Genomic DNA, 12,978 nt, shown 5'->3' on the forward strand with positions numbered 1-12,978 from the left:
TAATATGCTATTTGATATTTGGTTCGAGGTGAACTGTGATATTCATATTTTTCCGAGTGTCGATTGCGGCAGGTCAGTCCTGTTGAGTGTGCTTCTTACCGAGCATTGGTGCACTGCGTTGAAGCAACAGTCACGGAGCTCGCTCCCGAGGGTGTTGTTTCTCCCAAGCGCACTGGTGCTCGTAAGAAGTGCACTTAGGCTGAAATGCCGCGATCAACACTTTTGAGAAACACAATTATTGCAGCCGCATGCTTTGGAGGAAAAGGCACTTTTAAAGTGGGACGGTGTGCACGCACGTGCCTGGTGTATTTAAACGGAAACTTTGTGAATGTTCATATCTACACCGCAGTATTTAACTTTTCAAAATTAAACTGGCCGTTATGCATGAGTAGGTATATGTCAGGCAGACATGCCCCGACAACTCGCGTTAATCATTTGTGACTGGAGAAAGGTATTTGTATAGTATATAGTAGCAAGAATATTTATAAATCGCCTCGGTTAGATACAGCTGTGCATCTCATAGGTCTAATTTTATGCCAAATGTGCCATTTACTTGCCAACCTAATGTAGCATTGAATTTTCTGAGGCCACAGTCGATAAATATACTTAAAATTTGGCTGAGAAATAAACAAATGAAAGCTTGGGAACAAACTTCACAAGTTCAGCTGGGTTTTTGTTTAAGCATGGTCCAGTAGTGAAAGGCTTAGACAAACTATTCAATATTCGATTAGGACATATTTGGCCAAAACCACCATTTGCTTCGAATTTGCTTCAAACTCAAAATCCACTATTTGCATATTTGCCGCCTGCGACTAAACATAACATATATAATTTTGTGAGCTGTTGTTAAAAATGTGATATACCGTATTTACTCGCACAATGAACGCACACCCTACAACGGGTACCAACATTTGGACTTTTTTTTCCCCTTCACGTAATAAACGCACCTCCGATTTTCTACTTTGCACGTCTCAGATTGCATCCAGTTAGCTAGGTACCAAGCCCACCAAGCCAATTTTCTTTTGCCGCCAAGCAGTCAGGCCAAGTCAAGCTTAGCCAACCTACTCCCGTAATGGCTGCAAGTGCGTAGTTGCGGAAGCGATCAACTGTGAAACTGAGCGGCGTGCACACTTGACAAAGCTTGGGTCGAGGAATAGGTGACCGGCGTTTGAGCCGGAAGTTTCGTCATCCGAAGCGAGGCACCACGTGACTTCACGGTTCCGGTTCGTCCGGTGCCGGTCGTGGTGCGTCCAGCTGCATCGAGAGCCCTTCTAGGCGTGGTAGCCGTGCTGTATTCGCGGTGAAAATGGTTTACAGCTCCGCGGTACGTTGTTCTAACGCAAGCCATAGAGAGCCTAAGACGTTCCAGTTCCCGTGAAACAAAGCATGGAAGCAAGGATGGGCCGTCGCTGTTAAGCGAGTGATGGAGCGAGGTGACCTGTGATAGACAAACGTCGGTGACCGTTTATGCGCGGCCATTATTGTTACAGGCCAGTAGAACGTGTTCTGTCTTCAGATAGGGGCCGCGGGAAATAACGATCTCTAACAGTCTTTTGGCACCCACCAAAAAGGTCTCGATTAATCCGCGAAGGGGTGAGCACTGCTTGTCGTACAAGGCATCCGCGAGAACGCGAGATGCGATCTCGCAGGCAATTAGTTCATGGCATGACGTTTCGTCGACATACAGTGCCATCGCCAGGCCTTTTAATTCTTATATCGACAGCTCGGATTAACTTTTTCTGTAATGAGCCGCCGCAGTCTGTTCCCGGGAAGCGGCGGTGAATGGGTGGCTTACTATAATATAAATAAACAAAAGAACAGGTCAGCTTGCTGTAATATAAAAAAGTAAAAGCAAATGGGCAGCACCTTCATATTGACTGATAATAAAGCGGTAGTACGACCCTGCGTAGCTGATATCAAAATCGGTGCTCGTTCATGCATGCTTTCTTACTCGACATCATTAAAAAAAAACGTGAGAGGGGGGGGGGGGGGAGGGGGGGGGAGGGGTAGTTCACGGGGGACAACCTAGTTGAAGTACCAAAAACGCGTGAGTGTTAAAAAGCAGCGGAGGAAGTGGCCGAGTGGGCTAACGCGTCTCAGCTCGGAGCGTGGAGCGAAAGCTTGCGCTGGGAACCTCCTGGGTTCGGTTCCCAACCGCCCCCGCCCGTTTCGATCTGGATGAGTTTCGTACCGGCACGCGTTCGTGTTATCGCTACTACGTGATGCACGTTAAAAATCCCAGGTTAACGGTTGTACTGCACTGGCTAAATTTCTCATCTACAGCTAAGAGACCGATTACCCGTTGAGGCGCATCTCCATCAAGGCTGTATAAACATACAGTGCAAACCAATCTTTAGTGTTAAAAAGCAAGGATTGTCACGTAGTCAGATGTCATCGAAACTAGCTTGTGTACGGAAGTGGCGTTTCAATCGCGCGAGAAAACATATTAGCTGGGTTTGAAACGCCGTCTGACCGACTTCTTTCCCTGTCTTCAACTTTTGATTGCTTCAAGATTTTCTTACCCAGTCTCAGGTGTTCTAATAAAATGAGAAAAGTACGCCAGACCTCCGATCGGGCATTTCAGCTGGCCGCGTCCTACGGCTTACATTCGCACCTATTTCAGTCGTGATGTGATCTAAAGTAACCATCAAAAATAAACAGAACCCAAATGAAAAACGCTGGCTCAAAAGGAAAACGAAAAATCTAACCTGACTTTTCATGCCAAGACCCGATAAGCGCGGTGCGAGTGCAGCTTGCCGCCGGCCGCACTCGCTCTGCGCTTTCGTGGCCGTTCTCGATGCTTCTGTGTACCGACTGCTACTTAACATATCCGTAGAAGTAACTTGAGACGTTCAGAAGTGCGTAAGTCTTCCAGCAGCAGAGGAAGGTGGCCCGGAATGATCGGGTTTCAACACCCGCACACGCTTCCATAGCCGTCCTGGGGCTGCGTCGGCTGCTAGCTACGAACCGGAAGTGAAGAATACCCAGAGTGCTTTGCGGCTGCTGCCAAACGCCGGTCACCTATTGTCCAGCCCCGGACATTCTTCGCCTATCGGATGCATTGATGTCAACAAACTCGCCGTCGTCTGTGGTTCGCTTTCGGACAGTGAAATCGTGAAAGTGGTTTGGCCTGAGAATGGTCGCGTTGCTCTCCGTGCTGAGTGAGCTTCGTAGGGCGCTTTTCCCTCGGCAAAAGGCACGCCAAAAGCGCCCTAAAAAGGTTCACAATTTATAAAGCATGGTTACTGTGGCACGCCCCCGACCAGCCGTGGGAGTGCCTCCGTCAGTGGAGATGTGCCGCAGTACCTTGCTGTGTCATATTGGCACCTAATATGACATTTGCACGAAGTGTGTAAATGCAAAAAGTTTACCCTGCGTAATGAATGCACCCCCCAAATATGTGTAAATTTTTCGGGCAAAAAAGTGTGTTCGTTATACGAGTAAATACGGTACATATTCCAGCTTCCAGGATTAGGGTTACCAGTTGGTACACACTAAAAGACACTATACTGTGTTTCACAATAACTTGGCGGACTGTGGGGGCTGCAGTCCCCGCGACCCAGTAAGGGGATCTGAGCAAGGCATATGACAACACTCCATGGTCGAGCCCTGACAGGCCTCATTACCACCGCAGCAACATCGCCGTCTGCGACAAAAAGTAGAGATGCAATCCAGCGATTGCATCTCTATCGTCACTACGCTACACAACACGGAAGAAAGACAAAAACGTGTTACTTTTCAACGTTACCTAACAAATCAACCCTTGACTTTTGAACAACTTCACCAAAGCACTCACGTAGAACTAAGTTTGAAAGATTGCAGCCCTGTAAACAACCCCTTCCACTCAAAACATCACCCTTACATTAGCACTCGTCACAGATTCGCAGGTAAATTGAGCACATGGGTGTCTCTTGAACTGTTCCCGAAGAGCTCGCAACTCTAGCAGATGGCAGCGTTGCGGCGGTGTATGTTCATCCAAAGTTGGTTGGTTTCGCAGCAGACGACAGCCGGTTCCTCTGAGTTTCGCATATGGTGCAGTGACACAAACCCTCTTGAGATGTGGTGTGACGTGCCTTGCTCCAACGCTCTTATTGGGTTACGGGGGCTGTAGCCTACACAATTTGCCACGGTATGGTGAAAATGAGTATAACACACCACTTTTAAAATAAATTGTAAGACTAAGCTAGCTGCATGAAGGGGGTACTTTTTCTGTGACAAACTGCAGTAGGTTACCATTATAATTTAGTTATGGTTATGGTTAAAGCTGCAACCAAACACTTCTTACAGTATTGCTTGACTCTTTTTTTTAACACAGAATGTGTTTTAGGGTTGGTTTCCAAGCCTCGAGTGTCACGAAATGTTGTAACAAAAATTAATAGCATGGCCAGTTAATAACATGGCCAGGCAGAAATTGAACCACTGACCTCGCACTCGGATGATTTTTCTCGCGAAGGTGGTAAAAAATTCCCATTCCATGCCACCTCCGTGTTGTTGCTGGGTGTACTAACTTCTGAACTAGGTACACTTTAAAACCTTGGTTGAGGTCATGTTGCAGAGTGACAAACGGGTCTAATGCATGCAAGCCCAAAAAAGACAGAAATAGCTATTTCATCTAGAGATGAAAGAAAGCACAGGGTTCAAGCTATTTCTGTTCCCAGCAATAGGAGCCAATGACTCAAGAGAACCAGAGGTGCCATCCAGTAAAGCATTAAGCCATTCCTCTGCCTCCTAAGGCTTCGAAATTTCCCATTCAGTACTCTTTCAAAGTAGGATAGGAGGAGAAAGTCACGAGGATGCCCTAATACAAAATTCAATCCTCCGCAGGGAGACAACACTGTGATGCCCCGGACACCTGGCCAAGCCCAGCCAAGACAATCCCTCGTTGCCCCTGGTACAGTTGACAGAGACGTACCTGTTCGAAGTTGCCGAGCAGCTCAAGGGCGTCGGTGGCAGCGCCCACGGGAAACACGGCCAGCGGGTGCCCTGCCAGCCCTGCCAAGGTGTGCACCAGGGCACTCTTGCCCGCTCCCGAAGGCCCCACTAGCAGGGCCGCAAATCCACACTCCACACACTTGGCCAGCACCTGCGATCAGCATCCACGAACAGTATTGGGTCCGTAGGACAGAATGCAAAAGAGCCTCGATGCCCAAAGTTTTGAGGCCGAGAAACCTAGAACCCACCTCCAGGGTGGTCGCTTGAACATGCAGCAGCCGCAAGCTTCGCCAGTCGCGGCTTGGAGGGTCGTTCCCCAAGTGTCCCCGGGTCAGCAGCGCGTGGCCGATGCGGAGCCAGCCATTTGCCAACCGCACTTCGGATTCCCGGCGCGGTGCAGCTTCTCCGAACACCTTCTCGTACAGCCGCAGCACCTGTGCCAAAGCGTGTGTCAATGTCTGCCGTGGCCTCCTCGAGAGAGCCGGGTTTGTCCTGCCCACCTTTTCCCTGTCCTGCGGGGAGCGCATGCGGCCGGCGTATGCAATTGCCACGTGATCTCCGGCGTTGGGAGGCCCCACCTCCATCATGTGGGCCCAGCGAGAGACGTCCCGCAGGTTGAACTCCCAGGGGCTGCCCAGGGTGCCCCAAAGGCACTGGTCCTGCACCTGGTTGGCCAGCTGCAAGATGCCATTTTCATAGAAATGTTTCACTACAGTTGCAACCCTTCAGAACTCGTCATAGAGTTCCTCCTCGAAGCATTACCTACGTAAAGTTATGGCAGCTAAAATTACGGACTTAAGAACTTCTCGCACCTGCCCGCAGCACCTAAGCTATGTGCGCTCGACTATACATGGCATGCAGGTTATGTGCACTGGACTGCACATAGCATATATAGATGCGTTGCCATTGGAAAAGCCACAGAGAAAACTAAATTACGATTTCAGTGAGGACAGGTCCTCTCATTTTCCTGACACAACAGCCTTTTTCCCTCTTGGCTTCAAATTTAAGCCGCACTGCACCGTCAAAGACCCACCCCTGAATGCCTTCTTTGCAAAAGACGCCGGCGTCGAAGTCGCATCCCTCATTGAAGTGGCACGGCAGTGAAGCTGCCGAGAGGTCTGACCTAAAGCCCCACGATAAAATTCCCGCTTTACGCTTCTTGCAAGTACTAACAAATGCTGCTGTCCGAACGCATGCCACGAGCAAGTGCTACGCAGCATTTTGTTTCCAAGGGCTGCACGAGGCACGGGCCTCGGTGCATTTGATGCTACTCCTAAAACGAATGCCGTCGCATCGAGCGGCCTTAAGTCTCGCCCACCTCCTGGTTGAAGAGGACCATGCTGCGCAGGGTGGACTCCGGCAGGCCCGGGTGCAGGCAGCGTGCCAGGACCTCAAGGTCCCTCTGCCCCAGGGGCTCCAAGGCCAGCTGAGTGAAGCGGTTGAGGAAGGAGCGCGGCAGGCCCTTTCGTGCCCCACCCTGCCGGTACGGGTTCTGGCAGCCGAACAGACGGGTGCGGCCCCGCGCCACCCGGAAGCTACGGTTTAGCTCGGGCACAAACACCGCCCCCCGGTAGTCCAGGCAGGCGTTGAGGCCCTCCAGGACACTCTGGGAAGCCAGGTTCAGCTGCGGCGGAAAGGTCGGGTCACAGCAATGCCCTTCATGATGAGACTGTAGTGCTGAATTTTCTACGTCACCTGTGCTGTTTCAGTGTTCGAATGGGACATGTGTTCAATCAATGAGGACACAAGTTACAGCCGGACGCCGATGCAGCATTCGTGTCTAATTTTTGTTCTGCGTCTTCCTCCACTAGGGCACACAGAAAATCTGGCACTATGGCCATGTTATCTAGAAGGTGTTTATCACTGGTCGGCTGTCATTCAAAACCGAACTCCAGCAGGAACAAACCTGTCTGAGCAAAGCCAATCTTGTTGGTGCCAAACCTGGCACAGGGATTCGTTGCGAGCGTGAGTTACGAGAAGACACTAGAAGTTGTCCACAAACATGTTTACCATATACTGTCATGCAAGGTGCAGTCTTTAGTGTTAATGCCCAACTATTCGGGATGCTATTGAGAGGGTCAGACAGAACAAAGCCCACGTGTAACAAACTGTCCTGTTACGCAGAAAGTTTGTCAGGGCAGTAGTTCACTGTAGGTGGACTCCCCTTTATGATCAAGTGCTGTGCAGCAGTCTATAGATCTCGTAGAAGTGCCAAATATTAACTTGTTATAAATGGGCTGCACCAAAGTTTGTTTGCATCGAGTGCACCCTAGAAAAAAAAGCCTAGTCTCGACCATGCCCTCACTAGAAGCGACACAAGAGGGCTAGGTGATGGCCGAGTGGAAATTGGGAAACAGCGACTTGACGACTCACTGGAACATTAAAGCACAGCTTGTGCTCCTAGATGGCCTACACCACTAGGAAAGGGGCCACATCGCTAAATGATAGTGACTACGACAACTCTGAAAAAATAGTGGCTGTGAAAACCTTCGATCAAACGAGTTGATGGGGGACGCCATGCACAAAAAACCAGGTTCGGGACCAGAACTCACTTCGTCCAGCAGGACCCAGTGCCCCTCCCTCAGGGCCCGCAGCAGGGGTCCGTCCCTCCAGGCAAACTGGCCCGCCCCGCCTCCCTCCACGGGCAAGTCTGCTCCAAACAGGTCCGAGATGTCCTGCCGACCGCAAACAGACGCTCTCAGAACGCGATTCTCCGCTTTCTTCTGGTTGTGCTCTCGCGCGTACGGGCGCTTCTTAGAGCCCCCTCGTTGTCTGTGATGTTTGTCGTTTTGTGTGTGCATGTGACGAAGTAGGAATAGCCTTTATGCCTGCTGTCGTCCCAAAAGCGCGTCTTCTGAGGCCACGAGTGTTCCCGTTACTACGTCCCAACGCAGCGAACGCGCCGTCGCTGCGAGTGTCGTGTGAGCGTGTGTGTGCCCTGCAGAAGAACCGTCTGCAGCTTTCGTCCTGAGTGCCAAACATTCCGTTTATGATCGACCTTGAGTGTTTTGTGTAGCCTTTGTTCGCTACCTCTGGCGGCCCACCTCCTTTAACGGGCAAAACCGTTTTTTGGTGGATGTGATCCTGGCAATGCCACTTTAGTACAAACTGTTGTTATACTCTGTGTGAGTCGGATGCATGCTCGGCAGCGAGAGTTTTGTGCCAAAGTTTACTAAGAGCCATTCTCTTTTGGATCATTTATTTTGTTTATTCCGTCTACTACATAGCTTATTGAATAAACTTTTATTTCCCCTCTGCAGAGTGGAGCTTTATGTGATTTTATAAACTGTAATGGTCTGTTTGTTGGGGACTTTACTGATAAGCAATTAAGGTAATGTATTGACACCCCAAGATAAATAATGAGGCAAAAAGATGAATAAGATGAAAAAAAGAACAAAGCACAAGACTGGTGTAGCGCCAGTCGACAAAACAGAGAAAGAAAGCCAGTGGAAGTATTTAAAAGAATAATCTTTCACAGCTTCAGTACCGAAAACCTGAGATATAATATTTCTTGCCATGCTAAGTAGTAGGATCGTGGAAATATTCTAATAGTGGTTTCGAATAATACGCTTTGAAGTGTTGATCGCAGCGGGTTAGCCCCGTTAAGCGCGTTTCTAACCGCGCGTCAATGCACTGCGGAGAAGCCACATCTGTGAAACCGAGCTTTGAGAATGTCGCTTCTCTGCAGTGCATCGGTGCTCGGTAAGAAGTGCACTTAACGGGGCTAACCCGCCGCAATCAAAATTTCTAAATGTATGAATATCGCAGTTGCATGCTTAGGAAAACAGCATACTTTCAAAGCGGGATAGTGCACGTGCATACCTGGTGTATTTAAAAAAAAAAAAAAAAAAAAAAAACTTTGTGAATGTTGATATCTCCATTAGAGTAAAATTTTCAGAACTAGACTGCGACTTTATTGCAAGTGTATATGGTTAGGCAGAGATGTCCTGACAACCTGCATTTATCATTCGTGATTATCTTTTTCTTCAAATTCATGAGTGCAGAAACAATAGTTGCATATGGCAAGAAGATTTATAAATCCCCTCAATAAGTATATCTGGGCATCTCTGTAGGTTTAATGTTATGTCAAATACGTCCTTTATTTGCCATCTCATGTGAGCATCAGACTTTCTGAGGCCACAATTCATAAATTATATAGTTAGATTAAAATTGGCTTAGAAGTGGAAAGCGGGAGCTTGGGAACATGAGTTTGGCTGAATACCTAACCCCCCCCTCCAATTAAAAAAAAATAAAAAATAAAAATTTGCTGATAATTTTTTTTTTTTTTTTATAAATAGATACCCATTTTTGAGATACTAATTTCTGAAAAGATTGACTTACACGTGGCAACATACGGTATATAATACTGGAAATAAAGCGCAGTTACATACGCTTGGGAGAAGAGCGTGTTGGTTTAAGTCATGGATGAAGAAAGAATAAAACAATTAAACAGTGACAACACAACCACACCTTTCAACTAGCAACAGACGAGTAAACTTTCAACAGCGAGCAGCCGACTACACCCAGGAGGAGAAGGGAAGATAAGAAACGCAAAGTGCAAGTCACAGTGGTGGGCTTATCTCGGATTTTAGAAATTCAACCTCAGTTTTCGTCAGCAGGAGGGAAGGGTTTGACACATTGTTTTTTGCTATGGTCATGACGAATGATTCTATGATTTCCCTGGCGAATCTGCTGTCATGCCCCCCAGGATTTTTGTTTCATCAAAGAGGGGATAACAACTCAAACACGAACGGGCATGTATGACTATGGGATGATACGAATCTGGAGAGGCCTTAGAAACTTCCACGCAAAGAGAAGAAAGTTTACTCCATCCCCTTGAGCTGCGGCCATCAATACATAGGACAGACCGGCAGATGCACCAATTACAGACTCCGCGAACATCACAACGAAGTTTCTAAGGCCTCTCCAGATTCGTACCATCCCATAGTCATACAGGCCCGTTCGTGTTTGAGTTGTCATCCCCTCTTTAATGAAACAAAAATCCTGGGGAGGCATGACAGCAGATTCGGCAGGGAAATCATAGAATCATTCGCCATGACCACAGCAAAAACAATGTGTCAAACCCTTCCCTTCTGCTGACGAAAACCGAGTTTGAATTTCTAAAATCCGAGATAAGCCCACCACTCTGACTTGCACTTCGCGTTTCTTATCTTCCCTTCTCCCCCCTTCTAATCCTGGGTATAGTCGGCTGCTCGCTGTTGAAAGTTTACTCGTCTGTTGCTAGTTGAAAGGTGTGGTTGTGTTGTCCCTGTTTAATTGTTTTATTCTTTCTTCATCCATGAGTTACATACGCATCCCTCTATCTTGTCTAAGCTTACTCTCGCCACTAGGCTGCTACAAAGGCACCCATCACTGCTGCAGAAGAACTGCCACTGAAAGTTTAAAAATGAAAGCAAGTGAGCTCTGACAAAGTAAAGGCAGCTACCAATGAAAGACAACCACCCCCCAACTGCAAGCACCTCCAGCCTACAACCCAAGAAGACTGACCGTCTGCTCCGAGAGGTTGATGCGCGTGATGGGGTGCCCCGAGGCCCTGGCCAGTGCGGTGACCAGGCTGGTCTTTCCGACGCCGGGCGGCCCTTCCAGCAGCACGGGCTTGTCCAGCTGAAGCGCACGCACGAGGCGCAGCGCGTTGGCACGGGGGGTGCCCGCTCGCAGGCTGTAGTGGGCCTCCTCTAGGGAGACGGCCCCCAGGGGACCTGCACGGCATAGGCAGGGCTCAGGCGCAGTGGAGGTCGCTTTGACCCAGCTCCAGCCGCCACATTTTATGGTGCTAGAAACGGGAAAGCTCGGCTGTTTGCCAAGTTTGTTTGAATGGGAAGAACGCCTGTCCTAGCGCACACCGCCACGCAGAGTGGGAGGCAAGAAAGACAGATTTGCTGGTTGCATCTGATTCCGGCAAACAAAAGAATCGAAGTCACTTCTGCACAGATGATGCACATACAAAAACACTAGATTCAAAGATACAGTATGTCTCGTTAATGCGAACCCCATTAATATGGACAGCCCGCTATGCAGACGAAATTGTCGGGTATGAACTGGGCGAATACATGTATTTTCGTCTCATTATTATGAAAAACTCACATTATGCACAATTCTAGGGGGGATCGGAGGTGCCCATAGTGACGAGACTGCACAGGAAAGCAAATTTTCCAGGTGCAACCACTGTAGAAGTATGTGAGGTGTATTTCTAAGACAGATTCGTGGTGGGCTCATACCGTAGAGGCAGCCAAGATGATAAAAGATTAGATGACATTGTAATGGCGTAGCGAGATGTCCCCGCATCTCGATGGTGAATGGGAGATTGCCGGTAAAAACAGATCCGAGCACATGCCCCCACTTACCGGTGGGGAGCAGGAAAGGCCCCAGGCGCAAGCCGCGGGAGTCCTGCACCACGTCCATGTCAGCGCAGTCCCGAAGCGCCTGCCAGGCGTCTTCAGGGACGCCGCTGCTCGTTAGCTGCGCCACCAGCTGCCTCTGCAGCACTGCCAGGGCACGCACCCTCAGGGCAGTCACCGCACTGGGACCTTCGGACCCGGTCGTGCCTGCGGGAACGCTTCCTAAGGTCAGTTTTGTCGCCACGAGCATCGCGCCTCGAGTGCACGGCTGCAGTCTAAGTGTTCTAAGTGCGGCGGCGATGAGGGGCAGGTGCAAGTAGGCAGCAGTTCGCAACTTCTGTGAAGTAGAACTTCTGAACCTTTTTGATTTCGAGAGATCCCTGTCCGCCTTGAACGGCAGCCGAGAAACCCCTTCTGGTCTTGGCATGGAGACAGTGAAGCAGTACAGAAGCCTACAGACCTTGTAGACAGCAATGCACATTACTACCGTAATATCCCGAGTCATCACTCATCCCCGAGTCATCGCACACTCCACTTTTTTGGCCAATATCGATTTCCGAAAAGACACCGAGCAATCGCCCACCCCTACAAATGCTCCAACGCGGCCTCCGCGATCCGTGAACATTCATTCTACCGGAATGACGCGGCCACGGACCTTACAGTTGGAGGACGTCCGTGATGAAGTAAAACGAAGGAGGGAAAGACACTTCGTTTTGTTTACACATTTCCTCCCCGATTTCTACGACCCCTAAGTCATAGTACATGGGTGCAAAAGGAAAACGACGGAGATAACAGAATGAAACTTTGTTTTGCTTAAAGTTTGTTCGGACAAAAATATGAAGTCGGAAAGACAACACAAGCAGTAACCCATTCAGGGATCGCAAGGTCAGCGAACGCCCCATATCCTGGAATGTAACCGTGGAGTGTAAAATCAAAATCTGTCTCCACTGCGGTCGGTAATGTTGTGCAATGCTTAAGCCAGAGCCAACTGGTAAATAAAGATTTACTGGAACACCGCACATGGACGTTTGTAAAGTGTCCCATTTCAAGCTCCATGTTTGCAGTGCACGCAGCAATGCTGCCTCAGGGGTGGAACTCACGAAATGTGCTTGGGAGCAGCCACGGGAGCAGCTGAAACAGCCGTTTTGGAGCAGGTTGGGAGCAGCTAAAACAGCTGTTTTGGAGGAGGTTGAAGCAGCTAAAACTACATTTCGGAGCAGGTTAGGAGCAGCTCAGATTAGTTTTCATTGCATTTCAGCTTGAGTTTTAGTCAAGCACGGAAGCAATTTCAATTGTGCTTAGCAGCACATATGAACACGAGTGCACGGTTAGGGACCTCGTTAGATCAGATAACATTGTGAAGGATGCGAAAACTTGAAACTTTGTGAGCCTTAATGAGAACCAAAAGGCAATAACCACATGTTTCTGAAGATAGCGTCCTTGATATTTTCTGACTGGCTTTCAGCGGCTCAAAATGCAAAGCAGCACTGCTTATCGCAAAACCCACACGTGCTCGACATAGTAATTATACGTGCGAACCACGTGACGTGCTTAAGCAACGGACGTGCAGTTGCACGAAGGAACAGGGAAACAAATTTTGAGTTTACCCTATTGTGCAACTCAATATCGAAGCAGCAGACTGCGATTAACGGAGTTATCGTATTCGAAGCAATAAGGAACAAGGTTA

At 48.8% G+C, this 12,978-nt stretch overlaps 1 protein-coding gene across 1 annotated transcript in view; it reads right to left on the minus strand.

Moving 5' to 3' along the window:
- Positions 1-12,978, minus strand: part of LOC8031001 (midasin) — a 122,024-nt gene that overhangs the window by 74,988 nt on the left and 34,058 nt on the right. The window contains exons 23-29 of the mRNA XM_040222376.3: positions 11,298-11,498; positions 10,441-10,652; positions 7,485-7,607; positions 6,251-6,556; positions 5,433-5,609; positions 5,181-5,366; positions 4,913-5,083 (exon numbers count right to left, since the gene is read on the minus strand). Coding sequence (XP_040078310.2) covers positions 4,913-5,083; positions 5,181-5,366; positions 5,433-5,609; positions 6,251-6,556; positions 7,485-7,607; positions 10,441-10,652; positions 11,298-11,498 — 1,376 coding nt within the window. The remainder of the gene's footprint in view (positions 1-4,912; positions 5,084-5,180; positions 5,367-5,432; positions 5,610-6,250; positions 6,557-7,484; positions 7,608-10,440; positions 10,653-11,297; positions 11,499-12,978) is intronic.

This window comes from Ixodes scapularis, unplaced genomic scaffold, assembly GCF_016920785.2.
Source record: "Ixodes scapularis isolate PalLabHiFi unplaced genomic scaffold, ASM1692078v2 PGA_scaffold2__306_contigs__length_199485367, whole genome shotgun sequence".
NCBI classification, from domain to species: domain Eukaryota; kingdom Metazoa; phylum Arthropoda; class Arachnida; order Ixodida; family Ixodidae; genus Ixodes; species Ixodes scapularis.